At 36.7% G+C, this 17,879-nt stretch overlaps 1 protein-coding gene across 1 annotated transcript in view; it reads left to right on the top strand.

Annotated features, from left to right (window-relative positions):
- Window positions 1-17,879, top strand: part of LOC107768083 (uncharacterized) — a 33,091-nt gene that overhangs the window by 7,890 nt on the left and 7,322 nt on the right. Inside the window, exons 10-19 of the mRNA XM_016587191.2 lie at window positions 1,087-1,183; window positions 4,261-4,312; window positions 14,964-15,065; window positions 15,147-15,293; window positions 15,390-15,552; window positions 15,641-15,871; window positions 15,954-16,108; window positions 16,260-16,388; window positions 16,502-16,619; window positions 16,756-16,951. Coding sequence (XP_016442677.1) covers window positions 1,087-1,183; window positions 4,261-4,312; window positions 14,964-15,065; window positions 15,147-15,293; window positions 15,390-15,552; window positions 15,641-15,871; window positions 15,954-16,108; window positions 16,260-16,388; window positions 16,502-16,619; window positions 16,756-16,951 — 1,390 coding nt within the window. The remainder of the gene's footprint in view (window positions 1-1,086; window positions 1,184-4,260; window positions 4,313-14,963; window positions 15,066-15,146; window positions 15,294-15,389; window positions 15,553-15,640; window positions 15,872-15,953; window positions 16,109-16,259; window positions 16,389-16,501; window positions 16,620-16,755; window positions 16,952-17,879) is intronic.

A 17,879-nucleotide genomic window follows, 5' to 3' on the forward strand; every position in this document is an offset into this window, starting at 1 on the left:
AGATTTCAATACCATATCTTTTTTGAGTAAATGATAAGTAGATTTCAATACCATATCTTATATTGATGCTAAATTTTATCTTGCACGTCTCAAGTTCTGTTAGTCCTTCCTATTTAACTGAGAGCCTTTATATCATCATTGAAGGTTTCATTGGATTCTTGTGGTAGTATAATTTGTTCAGACGTGTTTATCAAGTTAGGTCTTCTTTTCTACAAATGTTGTTCGGCACTTCATTTGATTTCTCTGTGACCTGGGTTTCAATTTATAATATGATATACCAGAGTTATTGAATCATGAAAAATCGCAGTTTCCAAAATGGTGTGGCTGTTTATGTGACTATACTGTTGTTACTATTTGGATGATCTTGCTGAGAAAATTAGTAGTGGAATTGGCTACAATCTTTTGATACATTTAATTGCTCTAGTTCTGCTCCCAAGTGTTCAGCATACCTAACTTTTTATGTGGCTGTACTATTGTGGTTACTGTGTCAGTGTGCATGTTCTTGGAAAGTAGTGGCATTTGCAACTATCTTTCGATTCGACATTTGTAATTGGTTGTGATCCCAAGTGTTTAACATATCTTGGGTTGTTGATGGAGGTTAAAGGAGTGTGTTGAAGGCTCTTACGTGCACCTTGTGTTCTCTTATTCATTTTACTTTTAAGTTTTATCCCCTCTCTGGTCTTCATTTGGATAATGGGAGAGGCGTTAGATGCATTTGTTAATTGCTGTTATTGTCTGTTCCCCTTAGAATATGCAATCAGTATGTATTTTTTTGAGTTTGGTTAACTTTTAGTGCACCACAAGGTCCTTATTAGTATAAAAAAAATGATTGTTTTTTTGTTGTAAAGGACTATCTTTTTTTATAAGCATTGTATTGTTGTATAGCATATGTATACAAGGTGAGCCGAGAGCATCAATATTACTTTATCAAAAAGAAAAAAATGTAATCTGTAATCAAAATATATTTTTTTGGGATAAATGTTCTTTAATATGGTTATCGGTGGTCTTGCGATCACTTTAATATAACTATGGTATCAAGTGTTCTATATCTTCACCTTGCTGTTCTAATTTTATGATCCCGTGCAGCATCTGTCTTGAAGGAAAAGCTTTCAGCCCTTGGTTCATCTGGAATATTAGCTGATCACCAACTTAAAGCTCAGCTACAAGAACATTATTTGAAAGGGTGAGTTGGGCCTTATCATTGTTCACTTTCTATTAGAGCGAGTAACATTCAGGAAACCCAAGTTGTGAATTTTAAGCTTTACTTGATTTTTCGTTGCATCTAATTTTCTCTGTTTGTAATTACTGTTCTTAAGAACATTTGATTGGAATTCATTGGGACATGGAAAAGTTGGATGGTTTGGTTAGTACTTTTTTGCTTGCTTGTCTAATGACAATGCTAGCTATGACCTCATTGGAAAACATTTCAATGCTCATATCCAAGTATAAATTGAATATTCAGTTTCTAGCAGCCCAACATAGGCTAGCTATGACCTCATTGGAAAACATTTCAATGCCCATATCCAAGTATAAATTGAATATTCAGTTAGATTGTGATCAAACTTACACTTTGCTTGCAATGCAAATCATCCTCTCTAATGTCATTCTTCATCTTTTATATATTCCTGTCATTAACCTGTAGTTGACTAGTCATTTCAAGCGGTGAAAATGATTCTAATGAATTCAAACAAAATTCCTGTCTCCATGCATCTGGCCTAGGCCTTTGGTTGGTTGCCTGTTGTTGTCCATCCTTTCCACATCTCTGCTGCCCCCTTTTGCTCTCTCCATATTGAGAATTATTCCCCAAGATAGTTTCTTGATGGGTCATCAGATAAAAGTGAGAGTTGCATCATATGGACAGTGCTAATGTTTTCTTTTTGATCGGTTGGACACTGCTAATATTTACGCTATAGAACTTCGAATGCACCCCTTTTTCATTCCTGAGCCTCAGTATTTGGGTATCTTTTGATTGAACGAAATAACTGATGTGTTGAGGGAGAATCTTCTCCGATATACAGGATAAACTTTCAGCTTTAGAAAAAAATTACACACACACACACACATTAGCAAAAGAGGAGCTGTTGAGCTTTTCTATTCTCTGTTCTTTAACCTTAAGTGTCTATAGGCTAGGCTTTCTGTTCTGTTCTTTTATTTGTATACTTTTTGCACTATCTTGGTTAATATTCCTTGTTTTATATGCATTCATAACTACACACATATACCACACACACACATATACACATACACTGATACACACATGTATGTGTGTATGTATACATACATACATATATCACATAGGATTTTACTTCTGCAAGTCGGAAAAGTTACATATCCTCTCCTTTCTACTTTTATTATTAAAGAGTTTCCTTGGGTTTGTATGGAAGTTATGAAAAGGCTGAGTAGCAGCACATACAAATGGACAGATAAAGGTTGAAAATGGGGAAGAAGTCTAATACTAGTTCTTAGTATTTATCTAACTCTTATTTTAGTATTTTCCTTCTTTTCTTATTTGGATTGGAAGAAAGAGCTTTCTTGTCTTGCACTTCTTTATTTTGTTTTATCTCTGATGATTTTTCAACTATGATCAATGTGATTGGCGTATAAAAACTACTTGGATTGGAAGAAAGAAAAACTTCCTTTTTTATTTATTTATTATTATCTCTGACAAATTTCAACTATGATCAATTTGTGATTAGCTAATTGGGGTATAGATAACTACTAAAAAAATAAAATAGAGGTGCACCTTGAGTTGATCGACAAATACATATCACAATCAAAGGATAAAGTTTGTGGTCTTGATGGGTTACCATGTCTTCTGTCCGTACTTGTAGGGATGTAGTTAAAGGGGATCTCGTGAAGGTTTAAATAATTCTATGCTAACAAAGTTACCTCAGTGCATTAACTACACTTTCAGCATCTCTGTTCCTAAGATATCCCATTCCCTCATATATGAAAATTTAGGCTGATTATTCATCTGCTTTATAAAAGTCTTTGAGGCCATGTGAAGTTTTAGACACCCTAATTTTTGCACTTGAAGTGCTTTTTCGGGCAGTTCATTTCTTATTTATATTTCAAAATCCCAAAGGTGGTTGTGAGTTGGATTGCAGTGCTCATCATAATTTTCTTTGGATGGGTGGGAAGAGGTATTTGTCTTTGTAATTGGGACATGGTTTTTCTTTCTACCCCGTGGAACTAGTTGAGGTGTGCACAAGCTAGCCCTGACATGATGGTTATAAAAAAATGGTTTTTCTTCCTAAGAAGGAGGGTGGTTTTGGTTTAGTAATCTGGTTTTCAAAAGCGTCAAGGGAGGATATAACCCAAGTGTGTCCCATAGCCTAAACCAACCAAAGAATATTGCAGAGCTGTATGAAGTTCCTGCTTACATGATTTCTCTTTCTTTCATTCAGTTAGAGCCAATCATGCTTGTCGTCGCTAATATTTTTTTTACTCAAAAGATTTCAATACTGCGATAAAGAAAATGTACCTTTCATTATGTTTAAGTAGTGCCGAAAGGATTAAATTGCAGTTCTCGCCAAAAAACTAAGCTTAAGTTACTCTATAGATAAGCATCATGGAAGATACACAGGAATGCCACAGTACTAGGGATAAATTAGAAACTAAAGCTTGACTTCCAAAAAAATAACTACACTATAGAAGAGATGACACCATATATTGGTAGAGTGGTTTTCTTGTCTTCCTGGTGGTGCAAGGCTATATGCTTCTTCCATCATATTTGCTCGACTGATCTTTGGTGAAGTTAAAAGAGCTTGGTCTGTTTAATTTGTTTTCTTCTAGTCTAAGATCGCCTGATCCTCATCTCTATACTCTTCTTCTATATCATAGATTTTTAATAAATGTCCATTTATTGCTTATACATGGTAACTCAATTTATCAACAATTTATTGTTAACCTACTTCTCGTTTATGATTTGTAGAGTTTAGCCTATCCTTTTGTCATGTTTATCCATTTTGCCAACTCTAGTACTTCGAATACAATATTTGATCTATTTGGTAAATAACAATTGTAATACGAGGTTGGGTTCTCGTAATTTTTATTTTGTGAAAAAACACGAGGTTGTGTTTTCTTCGAGAATTTTTGTTGGTTCACTATTTTTTCATATAATCTACTTGTAGCTTAATTTTCAGATTTTACTACTTGACCATTTGAGTTGCCACAAGGTTTCTAATAATAGTATGTTACCATCTAAAAAAAAAAGGTTTCTAATAATAGTGTTTTTTTTTTAAAATTTTCTTGTGTCAGGCAAAGTCAGCTCACAATTTCGGATATTGCACGAAAGGCTTTTCTTTATAGCGTAAGCCATTCTCTTTGTTTCACAATTTTTTTCAGTTGAAGTACGGCCTATCTTATATAGATCAAATTCCTAAAATTTGAGGAAGCTACACAAACTTTAGATGATTTTTTCCCATCTGCCTAAACGTTGGTGGACAGAGTTACCCTATAAACTCCTAGTAAAATATTTGAGATGTGTGCAAGTTGATGCACACACCATAATTTTCAAAAAATGAATGAGAAACTAATTGCTTGTTTCAATATTATACCTACCTAACTGCACCTAATTGTAGCCTAGTGGTCAATGAAGTGAGTTGAGAATCATGGTGTCTCCAGTTCAAATCCCAGCAGAGGTAAAAATACTTGGTGATTTATTCCAATCCTGGTGGACAGAGTTATTCGGCACCTGTGCTGGTGGGAGGTACTTGTGGAATTAGTCGAGGTGCGCGTAAGCTGGCCCGGACACCACGATTATGATAAAAGTTATACCTACCTTCTTTACGATAGAAAAATAAACCAGCAAACTTTCTTCACAAGGTATGTGGAGGAGTTGCATTGTTAGCCGATAGAAGGTTAGGGATATGTAGGCTTAAAGCAAAAATCAAGAAGTGAAATGCATATTTTACAGAATTTCAAAAGTTACCAAATATTCAGTCAGTACTTACATTTCCAAATTGTAATTAAAATAACCAATTTCAGCATACGAGGTGAATTAACGTCGACATTGTTGCAACTCGTCAGGATCATTTTGTGCCTCAGTTTTTGATACGCACATTCTCTGCAGCACATAGTTCGACCGTGAAGCGATAGCCCCTCACATTATGTTGCTTCCTCGCTTTAAGGGACAAAGCAATGGCTTATAGTGACATTGGTTTAAGCAGTACTATTATAGACATAGATGAAGCCTTGGTGTTAAATGTAGGATCCCCATGTTTGGTTATTATTGAAGTGTGTGACTATCTCATCTAAATGTTTTAGTTGTCAGAGAGAGCACTTCTATTTACTTAATTATGTCTTCAACATGCCCTCACGGACGGGCTTGATTCTTTTTGATGAGCCAAGCACATGGAAATTATTTTTGATATTGGGTGGCGGTGAGACTCGAACACAAGACCTCTGTTTGCTCTGATACCATGTTGAAGTGTGTGACCATCTCATCTAAAAACTTAAGCGGTTAAAAAAAGCACACTTCTATTTACTTAAATATGTCTTCAATAATTATGACATCGTTAATAGGCAGTGATCTTGACAGTAGTTCACATTCAGACCTGCATATTATAAGGAACTTATTCTTAGGCAAAAGTTACCTGTGAAGCTTTTAAAGGATTGTTTGGTTTTGCTGATAAGGGGCCATATTAGGTGTTCTTTGGGATAGTTAGGTGTTTTTGGTTGCCTGTCTATACTTAATTTTGACATTATTAAGTAAATGGGTCTTATCCCAACTCAACCATTAAAGTTAGTTCATGAGGTAAAAATTGCTTAATATTATATAGGCAAACTACATAGTTTACCCATCAACCTTGCAGCGAAATCCCTGCTACACACTTCTGCTTCACGGAAAGCCTTTTACACACTTAACCTTTCAAAAGTGTGTCTAGGACACACTACTTTTGACCAGATAGCACTTGCGTGTTTATACACAAAAAAGCGCGTGAAGCCTGTAAAAAATCCCATTTTTTTGTCTCCCCTCCCCACAGGAACCCCCCCCTCCCTCTGATCTTCTTCCTCAGACCACCCTCTCCCTCGTCTTCTTTACCAAATAGAATTTTTGAAAGAACATAAAATTTTAGATCTAAAATTGAGCGGTTTTTGTTGGTTTATTGTCCAAATATTGTGAAAACCATTTATTTGTGATAGATTTAAAAGCTTTAACAGTAGTATTGAAGGTTTGGTGAAAAAATCTAGAATCCACCATTGTTGGGTATGAAAAAAGCTTGAAAATTTAATTGGGTCTTGTTGATTATTGGGTTGTTTAACTCAATTTGTTGCTCGATTATTTTCGGTTAGTTATTTAGATTGTGTGGTTGAATATTGGTGTTGTTGAAAACTTTCTCACAAACAACCATGGTGGCAGCAACAATGGTGTTTAAGATAGAAAATGGGAAGATGAAGAAGATGGGTTTTAATTGTAATTTCTAATATATTTTTTCCTTCTTAAAGTCGATGACACGTGTCACGACCCTATTAGGGCGAGACTTTCACGTTATCTGAAAAATTGGTCAAGCACAAAAGTGGTGTCTTAGGCACACTTTTGAAAGGTTGAGTGTGTAAAAGGTTTTTTGTGAACGAAAGGTGTGTAACAGGGATTTCACTGTAAGGTCGATGGGTAAACTATGTATTTTGCCTACGATATAAAAAGACTACAACTCATTCCTTCAACTGATTTGAGACTAACCTCGGCACTCTTAGGACTTGATATCTGGAGCATGGATAACATAGCACAAGGCCCAACATGGGCTAACTTAACATCAAAGATTGGTCTGGTTCTGAAAGCTTGTCAAGAAAAATAGACGTTGAACTTAACCCCAAAAGCTAGCTCATAAGTTTAGAATTTTCCAAAACTATGTAAAGAGACTATAATCTACATCCTCGGCCATACTGGACTATAACTAATATATAAGCTATATGGTATAATATACTTACCTTTTTTTATAAATTAAATGCTTTTTGTTATCTTTTACCATCAAGAAAGTGATTCGAATACAATATCTCATTGTGTATGACACTTAAATGATGGAAAAGCCGCTTGCTTACAATGTGATTTTAATCCTGTCGCAATGTTATCTAGAAAGTTAAACATTTTCAGGAACTAAACACAATATTGGATTGAAGTTTGTGTATCCATCATTATATATTAAAAAAATTAATATCTAGCTTTTATATAGAAAAATATAACCTTATTTCACAATAAAAAGCTTTGAAGCCATGCAGTACTAAAAATGGACCATTTTAACCTGTGATGTGTTTAAGATTAAATATTTAAATAGTTACCGGTTGAATTAGGTAAAGAAGAGATTGAAATGGTTTGAATGCAAAAAAGATAGAATAGTTAGTTGAAAAGATACCAGGCAAATAAACCACTTCTCCGACCAGCAAACCACCTTCTCCGATATTACCAAGAGCCCTTTTTCATCTTTCTCTCTCCTCTAAACAACTTCGATCTCTTCAACCCAACATATTCGAACATTGTCCCCTCCAAAACACTGAGCATTTTACCGAATCTTTTTGTCAGAAAACATACCTCTTCCTTCTTCTTACTCGAATTCCGGCGACCTCTATAAATTCCGGCGTGTCTCTACGCTGGGATTTTAACACTATTTTACCTAACCTCAGTTTTCACCCACTGTGATCACTATTAAATCACCTTTCTATCTTACATCTCAAGCAGGGAGTGGAGATAACATCCCATGGGGGAAAACAAAATTTATTTCAATGCTGGCTTCAAGTATTTTGACATTACTAGGTGGACCTCTAATAGAGACACCTGGTTCGACTAGGTTGAGAGAAGTCGCAACATGATGGGATGATCAATATTGAGCAAAAAGATTATGGAATGGGTTATGCTATGTACTTATAGAGGCCTCAACTGACTAGAAGAACATGGTAAGGAGATGGAAAACCAAGGATCAAACATCAGAGTATTTTTGTACTAGGAAGTACATTGACCATGAAAGATATATGAGCATTTTGGCATTGCAGGGAGATGGTAAATTAATCATTATAATTCCAGAGTTGTCTATCTTAATGCTATGTCCTTCCAAAGGTTCATAAAATATGGCCGCCAAATATATGTTTCTGAACCTCCCTGAACCTTTAAAGCTAAATACCCATATGCCAAGGCTGTTCAGGAGAGTAAATGGCAATCAAACATTCTTCGAGAAGCAACTATCAATACCATAAATGGAGACCTTACCCATTTAGAGGCTTCTTCGTACTGGGCTCTTGCAAAGATGCACAGTTGGGTATTTTGGAAAAGAAGTAACTGAGAGACCCACTTTAGCAGACATCCGGAAATGGACGTTTGCCACATGGAAAAAAGTTTTTCGGGTGAATATGTATTGAGATGACTTGGAATCTATGTTTGTTTGAGTTTCCTAGCATAAGCATGGCTGAACAGACTCTTCAAGGACAATGGAGATGGAAGAAATACTAACTTCATCAGGAATGGTGGAACCCTATCGACGGATGTGTACCAAACTCTACTTCTGCCAAAACTACATGGATCAGAGCCAATGGGTGTGCCTCTACATTTGTGGTCACAGAAGATGTTCAAAGAAATAGGCGACCTGTGTGGCAATTGGAAATTAACCGAGGAAAAAACAGAGCTCAAAAATCATCTTAAGTGGGCTAGGATCGAGATAGTCGGTGATGACCGAAACATACCTAACAAGGTGGTCATTGAGAGAGATGGGGAAAATTTTTTCATACCAATTTGGGATGAAGGGCAGACACGATTTGAATCGGGGACGACGACCACCATGGAGATTGTCGGAGAGGACAAAGGGTTGACCCCTCCGAAAAACCAACGGGCAAAGTTACCCTACGAGATAGTACGGCAGCAGAGTAGCCTAATAGCTGTAGATTGGATGGGCAACGATCACGTAGGGGGCTATGGTGCATAATTTAAAATTTTGGGATCGGCACGTGCATCGCAAATGAAGGCTTTGGGGGAACACATACCAAATTTGGGTCTTTCTAAGGAGGTCGACACTGGTCATGCAAAACAAATCGGGCCAGATAATGCGGCTCATGTCAATTTTAACGACTTCTAGTTGAAGACTAGAGATACTATAAGGTTCGACTTCTCCTTAGAAGAGATGGGAGCTATTTCACGCTCGGAACAGAAGAAGCAACAAAGAACTCATGATACACCTGAAAATTCTAGAATTATGCCACATGCAGAGACATCAAAGATCAACGTTGAGGGAGGAGAAGAAATAGAGGTAGGGATACAGGGAGAGAATGCAGTTGGTACTATGGAGCTCATGGAATTTGGGGAAGGTAAGCACAATAATGGAATTGTGCGACAACAATTCTCGCCTCAACTAGACTCGGACATCAATATTGAAGATTGGGAAGTGGAAGATGTGGTACCTCTTCAATTCCAATAGAAAGACTAGTTGCTTGAAAAAGAGTTAGGGGCAACACTCTAGGCCCATAAGAATCTGCTCAAATTGAGCAAAATGTACGGGGTAGATTTTCAGGGCCGTGAAGAAGAAGCTTTGGAGCTATTGATGCAAATAGATAGTTGTAGGCAGGTTAGAACGATTGAGCCAGAATTGGAGATCAAGATATCAAGATTCAAAGGTACGCATGAGTTGAAAAGTCTAATTACCTTTGATGTTAAATTCAAAAGTAGTGGGAATGGAAACATGGGAAAAGACTTGACAATTAGTGAACTATGAAGCTCAATTTAGTTTCATGGAATGTAAGGGGATTGAACAATTTGAAAAAAAGAAGGATTGTAAAGAGTTTAGTTACAAACTGGAAGGCAGACATTATATGTTTTCTGGAAACAAAGCTAGATGGGGAAATAAAAGACATTGTTAGTCAGATTTGGGGTGGGAGACGTGTGAGATATGCATGTCTAGAAGCTAGTGGTACTAGATGGGGTATTATGATGCTTTGGGATTGTAAAGTTTGGAAAACAGAGATGTTACAAACTGGTGCCTACACATTGACATGTAAATTTGAGGCCTTTCTGCAGAACTTTGCATGTCATATAATAAGTCTATGCTCTTAATTGCAATATTGAAAAGAAAGAAGTTTGGAGGAAAATAAGTGAAGTGAGAGGTTCGATGGAAGGCCCCTGGGCAGTCTGTGGTGATTTCAGTGTCACCAGATTTTCTTATGAGAAAAGAAACTGTAGGAGGAGGTCTAGAGCCATGGTGGAATTTTCAAACTTCATAGAAGATGTGGAATTGATTTATCTTCAGCTAGAAGGGGGTTCCTATACTTTGTTTAAAGGGGACAATCATGACATTGCTTCTAGAATCGATAGAATCCATATCCAAGAAGAATGGAATGACAATTTTAGAAACATAAAACAAAGTCTCTTCCAAAGATTAATTTCGGATCATGTTCCTGTCTCATTGCAATGTGGTTCTTGGGAACAAAGCAAATCCTATTTCAAATTCGAAAATTGGTAGTTGAACAGTGAAGGATTTGTTGACAAAATCAGAGATTGGTGGACATCTTTTGAATTCTCTGGGAGACTAGACTATATATTAGCATGCAAGTTTAAAGCCCTCAAAGGTAAATTTAAAGAATGGAGCAGAAGCAACCGAGGTAATTTAGAGTTACAAAAGTCAAATCTGTTAAATCAATTGGCAGTTTTTGCCTCACTTGTAGAGACAAGACCCTTGATAGAAGAGGAATTAGTAAGGCTTCTATTCTCATGGAATATGAGGAACACCTGAAAAATGAAGAAGTTGCATGGAGGCAAAGATCTAGGGCTCTCTGGCTTAAGGAAGGAGACAGGAACACTAAGTTCTTTCCATCAATCTACTAATGCTCACAAGAGATGTAACACCATTGGCCAACTTTGTAACACCCCAGCCTGCTAGTAATATTGTCCGCTTTGGGTCTAGGCCCGCATGACTTTAAAACGCGTTACTAGGGTCTAAGACCTGTTTACTTATATACCCAGCATCTCTCCCGTGCTTTGTCGATGTGGGATTCGCCTAGGGTGTCACAAACTTGTCGTCCAGGATGAAACAATTGAGGATCCAGGAAGAATCAAAAGAGAGATCATTGAATTTTATAAGTCTGAAGGATGGAGACCTAATGCCAACTTCAATGAGTGTCCAACAATTTTTGTATAAGAAAAAGAGGTTCGGCAAACAAATTTTGAGGAATAAGAGGTCTTGAGATGTCTGAAGATGTGCGCAGTTGATAAGACCTCTTGACCTGATGGCTACGCTATGGGTTTCTTCATCAAGTGTTGGAATGTGTTAAAGCATGATATTATGAAGGTTTCACAATTTTCACTCTCAGGAAATGTTTAAAAGGAGCTTATGCGACATATATAGTCTTGATTCCTAAGAAGACTGGAGCGAAGGAATTAAGGGACTTCAGGCTAATAAGCTTGATAGGCAGCATTTAAAAGCTGTTTTCAAAGGTTCTGACAGAGAAACTAAAAGGGTGATAGACAAATTGGTGGATGTACAACAAATGGCTTTCATCGGAGGAAGACAAATAATGGATGCTGCTTTGATTGCCAATGAAGTTGTAGATTCAAGAACCAAACAAAAGAAGCCAGGAGTTTTCTGTTGAAAATTAGACATTGAGAAGGCTTATGACCATGTCAACTGGAGTTTTCTGTTGAAGATGCTTGGACATATGGGGTTTGGGGAGACGTGGATTAACTAGATGAAATTTTGTATCTCTACTGTCAGGTTTTCCATCCTCATAACCGGTTCTCATTCTTTCCTGCTCATAGAGGGCTAAGACATGGAGGTCTATTGTCTCCTTTTCTTTTCATTATAGCTATGGAAGGTCTGAACAATGTGATCAAGACAACAAAAGTCAATGAATGGATCAAAGGTTTTGATGTAGCCAGAAATGGAAGCAACAATGTGGAGGTCACACACCTTCAATATGTTGATGACACTTTAATTTTTTGTGATGCAAAAGAGGAACAACTGAGATTTCTGAGAGTTATCTTAGTTATATTTGAAGGCATCTCAGGATTGCGCATCAATTGGAGTAAGAATCGTCTCTTTCCCATTAATGTAGTACCTGATATAGAGCAACTGGCACTAGTTTTGGGAGGAGAAGTAGGTGCTATTCCTATTGTATATCTTGGCATGCCTCTAGGTGCAAAGTCTAAATCTAAAGAGACATGGGATACTATCATCGAAAAATGTTTGAAAAAGTTATCCACGTGGAAAACACAGTATTTGTAATAAGAGGAAGGCTCATTTTGATTAACTCAGTCTTGGATTCACTCCTACATACATGATGACACTTTTTCCCATACCTGCAACAGTCATTCAGAGGTTGGATAGACTCAGAAGATTCTTTCTATGACAAGGAAACAAAGAAAAAAAGGTTTTTCATTTGGTCAAATGCAAATCTCTTTTAATTGGCAAAGCTCAAGGTGAACTTGGTATCAGAAATTTGAAGAATCAAAGCAAGGCAAATGGTTATGGAGATATTCTCAAGAACCCCAACCTTATGGAGCAAAGTGATCAAATAGATGACAAAGGAAGTTAAGACAACATATGGAATGAGTGTATGGAGATCTATAAGATCACTCTGTCCTTTCATGAAGAACCTTACCTTTATTAAAGTGTAAAATGGAAACAAAACTTCCTTTCTGGAAAGATAATTGGCTGGGAACTAGATGTTACAAGATTTATTCCCTGATATGTAGAGACAAAAGTCAATAGCTGAAATGTGGACTCTTCAAGGTTGGGACATTGTTTTTCAGGAGAATGCTGAATGACCGGGAGATGACTAGACTTGCTGATTTGTACAAGCAGTTAGAAGTATTTAAAGGGTTGCAGATTGGGGAGGACACATTATGGTGGCAGGGACACAATAGAGGTATTTTCAAAGTGAAAGCAAGATATAAGATTTTGAACAACGCCAACCTACAAGTTACTAATTGACCATGGAAGCATATATGGAAAATCAAGATCCCATATAAGGTAGCATGCTTCATTTGGTTATTGGCAAAGGAGGCAGTTCTGACCCAAGAAAACCTCATAAAGAGAGGGATTCCATTGTGTCAAGATGTTTCCTTTTGTGGGGAAGATGCTGAGGCAGTTAGCCATCTATTTATACATTGCATAATAACGGACCAGTTAGGGAATTTTTTTTATTAATCTTAGAGGTATATCTTGGACAATGCCTAATAAGATTACTGAAGTTCTTTTTAGTTGGGATGAAGCTGGAACTGGAGCAAGAGACAGAGATAGATAGAGAACTGTCCCGAGACTTTTGACTCATAAGCAGTGTTTAAAAAAGCGCTCGCTTCATCGCTTTAAGCGAGAAGCGAGGCGAAGCGTGAAAGGCAGCGCTTCAGCTTGCTGAAGCGACTCAGGTCAGTAAAAGCGACCGCTTCTCTGTAAAAAGCGAGAAGCGGGGAAAGCGAAGCGAAGAGAAGAAGCGTCCGCTTCTCTGTATTAAAATACCCAACCCTATTTTATTAAAAACTAAGTTTTTTGGATTAAACACTGATCTTCAACAACAGCGACTAGTATTCTTCAACTTCCAACAGCAGCGACTTCTTCTTCATCTACTTCTGATTTCTTAAAGAATCTCAAATCATCAACTAGGGTTGTTCTTCTTCTTCTTCTTCTTCTTCTTCTTCTTCTTCTTCAACTTCAAGTTCAAGACTTCAACAGGTATGTTCTGAACTTCTGATTTCCATTCTTCTTCTTCTTCTTCTTCTTATTATTCTTTTTCTTTCTAAACGTCCAAAAAGCAGCGAAATGCTGGCGAATTTTTTTCAGAATTTTACTGCCCAATTTTTTCAGAATTTTACTGACCAATTTTTCCAGTTATTAACAGAGAATTCCAGTTATTAAAAGAGAAGTATTGAACATTTGCTTACAATTACATGTGTTGTCTATGCAATATTTTTTTACTTTTTTTTTAAAATTTCGCTTCACTTCAAAAAAGCGAGCGCTTCGCTTCTCGCTTCTCGCTTTAAGCGAAATGGGGTTTGTCGCTTTTTCTCGCTTCACGCTCTTCACAACACTGGTCTGGAGAGAAAGGAATTCCAGGTGTTTTGAGGATAGAAGTAATTCGGTGCAGAAGATCAAGCTTGATTGTGTTCTGCTTTTTTGTTTTTGGTGTAAGCTAACTTACACAGTAGATGTTGCATCAATCCTAGAAATCCTTGCATCTTGTTACGATTGTTGATCGGTCTCTCTTCTTTTTGCCTTCTTGTAAATATGGTTTTCCAGTACAAATGTTGTACTGATTTATATTATACACAATTGTTACCTTTTCAAAAAAAAAGAAAAAGGATATCTGGCAAATGTGATATGATGCACAATAATATTAGTCTATACTCCACCCTCATGTTCTTGCAGTTTTTGTGCATCACTTTTCTAATTGAGTGAGATTGGAAGAAGATATATTTTAGAATTAATACACATACAGGATCTTGTATCGGGGGAGTACGGGACCGTCCTCTACCCTGCTCTCACTTAAATACCAGGTTTCATGTTAGTGGCAGGTTCCAAAACGTGATGTGTGCCTAATACACACATCTAGCACTGCATCCTTATGGTTGAACCAAATCTCTGGGGGCAGAATATATTTGAAAATTGCATAATAACTAGATGAAAATGGTTTGCATAAAATATTGAAGAACAATTTAAGCTTCTTGAAAAGACCTTAAAGTTTAAACCATTATGCAAGAGCAAGACAATAAGGAAAAAAACTAGACATTGAATTTGAAATAGAGGGATTATTAGTTATAACGTGACCAGGAGTTCACGGGTTCAAGACGTGGAAACAGCCTCCTGTAGAAATGCAGGGTAAGGCTGCCTACTATAGACCCTGGTGATCCGGCCCTTCACCGGACCCTGTGCATAGCGGAAGCTTAATGCACCCGCATGCCCTTTTTTTTTAGTTGTACTGTTAGAACAACAGTAACTTGCCTTTTAAGGAAGTCAATATATATAAGAAAAGTCACCTTGACCTTATTTTGGCAGCATTTTATGGAAGGTCATGCAAAAAGTGCTCCAATTTCTCGGTTACCTCTCATCACAATCCTGGATACTAAACATTATTTGAAAGATGTCCCAGTTTGTCAGGTAATCAGTATCAACTATTTAAGTTTCTTCTCTCTTCACACAGTTTTGCTTGATATAGCCTCTAATAGCTATCTTATGCAGCCATTTCATCTGGATCTTAATTTTTTCAATAAAGAGAACCGAGTTCTTCACTATCCCGTCAGGGCTTTCTATGTTGAAGGCTCAAACCTTATGGCATACAATATATCTTCTGGAGTAGAAAATATTTACAAGAAGCTTTACGCATCGGTAATACTTAATTGTTATTTTCAATTAGTATGTTAAAGCAGTACACATTTGCAGTATTTCGCACTTTTGAAACTGACAATTTTTTTGTTCTTTCAGATTCCTGGAAATGTAGAATTTCATCCAAAGTACATTATTTATAGTAAAAAGCAGCACCTCTTCCTCATCGTTTTTGAGTTCAGCGGTGCCACAAATGAAGTGGTTCTTTATTGGGAAAATACAGATTACCAACTTGCTAATAGTAAAGCAACTACAACTAAAGGTTTTCACCATCTATCAGAACTTCTAGTTTTGGCTTCTTAAAATATAAACAGGTTCTGTCATGATGAGTTTACTCCCCTTTGCTCCAGGTCTAGATGCTGCCTTTGTTGGCCCTAATGAGAATCACTATGCAATTCTAGATGAGGATAAGACTGGGCTGTCCTTGTATATTTTGCCTGGAGCTGCTCTACAAGTGTCAAAAGAAAAGAATGGCGCCATTGATCAAAACCAGTCTACTGACACTGATGTTGGTACTACTAAGGGTCCAATGCAGTTTATGTTCGAAACTGAAGTTCATCGCATCTTCTCAACTCCAATAGGTATGTTTGAAGGGGTTCCATGAAATATATTATGTAAACTGCTGCGGCGATCCTGATTGATCCAATCATTTTGGTTTTGTAGAATCAACTTTGGTATTTGCTTCCCATGGTGACCAGATTGGCTTGGCAAAACTGGTTCAAAATTACCGCCTCTCAAATGCTGATGGCCATTACATATCAACAAAAGCTGAAGGAAGAAAATTTATCAAATTGAAAGTAAATGAGATTGCTCTCCAGGTAAATGGTGTAGGATATGTTTCTCTCTATCAAGTCTTGTTTAAGAAGTTCCAATACAAATATTAGCAGCTTCACATATTATGTTCCATTCCTGTTTGTTATGGTTTTTCTCCCAAGAACTGCTTCCTTCACAAGTATGATATTTTTGCAGGTGCACTGGCAAGAAACTCTCAGGGGCTACGTTGCTGGTGTATTGACCACACATAGGGTGCTTATTGTTTCAGCAGATCTAGATATCCTGGCATGCAGTTCTACAAAGTTTGACAAAGGGCTTCCTTCAATATCCTTGAATGCATTCCTTTTATCGTTCCTGTTATTTTTATTGCCTCCTCAGTTTACTTATCTTTATGTAGGCTGTTTTATATATGCTGGGATTCTTAACTTTTTTGATACTATAGATCTATTCTGTGGCTTGGGCCTGCACTTCTTTTTTCAACTGCCACTGCTGTTAGTATGCTTGGGTGGGATGGCAAAGTGAGGACTATACTTTCGATTAGTATGCCTAATGCAGGTGGATATTTAAGTCTTCCTCCAAACTGCATGTACATGCTTGGGGCTATCCAGTTCTATTTTTTCTTTTTTGTTACATCTTTTTTCATGCAATCTTGGATGCTTAACTACTTTTCCTACATGACTTCCTTTTGCAGTATTGCTTGGAGCTTTGAATGATCGGCTGCTGCTTGCTAACCCTACAGATATAAATCCTAGACAAAAGAAAGGGGTTGAAATTAAAAACTGTCTTGTTGGACTTCTTGAACCTCTCCTTGTTGGGTTTGCCACAATGCAACAATATTTTGAACAGAAGCTTGACCTCTCAGAGATCCTATATCAGATAACCTCAAGGTTTTCCTTCTACGAAATGTTGATGTTTTTAGACTTTTAGTTTGGCATCTTTAATTTCTTTCATACTACTTAAATGTTTGATCTGATTGCACTATTTAAATCTTTCTTGGTGCTTGCATGCATAATTTATTGCCAACCATGAAATTTAGTTTGTTGACTCAAGTAGTTCTAATTTTTGTTTTTGGAATCCTTTGTCGAATGAATTACCTTGATTTAGCTAACAAAGTTGATTCTAAAATATTTGATAACTTAAGTTAGTCATATTAGGTAAATGCGTAAAGACAACTATGAAGTAATTTGTGACATTTCAAATTCCTTGTTGTGTCAATTTTTACCCTCGGGGATAGTTTTTGCTCATATTTTTGCCTTAATCAGCACTGTGTGAACAAAGACCAACTACTAAGATTTTAGTGGATCACTCTTGTAATTGGAATATCGAAGAGACCATCACTTATTTGTTGTAATTATCATCTATTGTAAATGGAGAAGATATGTAGCTTTAAAGAATAACCACTAATCTCGAGTTGAATGCTTTAAATCTATTGGTTAGAAGTCCTAATTAGTTTTTAACTGGTATCTTTTCAGTCTCCAAAGCTCTAAAAAATGCCAGTTCTCTCAGGAAACTTTTGGTTGTTTGCTTATTAAACAATTTTTGGCTGTCTTATGGATTTACAGTAAAAAAAAAAATCTTTTTCCTTTTCTTTTGGCTACATTATGAAATGTACTTTTTACAGAGGAGAAATTGAGGTAAAATTTAGTTTGCTATGAAGTACTTAGTACCTAATATTTTGTTTTTTTCTTTCTGTTTTCTGTCCTTGTATCAGGAATGAGATGCCTCTATATTATAATATACAGCAAATAATTTCTGGACTATGACGAGTTTTTGATGATTTACTCTTGTTTCTTCATCATTTTCTACTCAATTTGC

The sequence above is a fragment of the Nicotiana tabacum genome, chromosome 17 (genome assembly GCF_000715075.1).
Source record: "Nicotiana tabacum cultivar K326 chromosome 17, ASM71507v2, whole genome shotgun sequence".
Lineage (NCBI taxonomy): Eukaryota > Viridiplantae > Streptophyta > Magnoliopsida > Solanales > Solanaceae > Nicotiana > Nicotiana tabacum.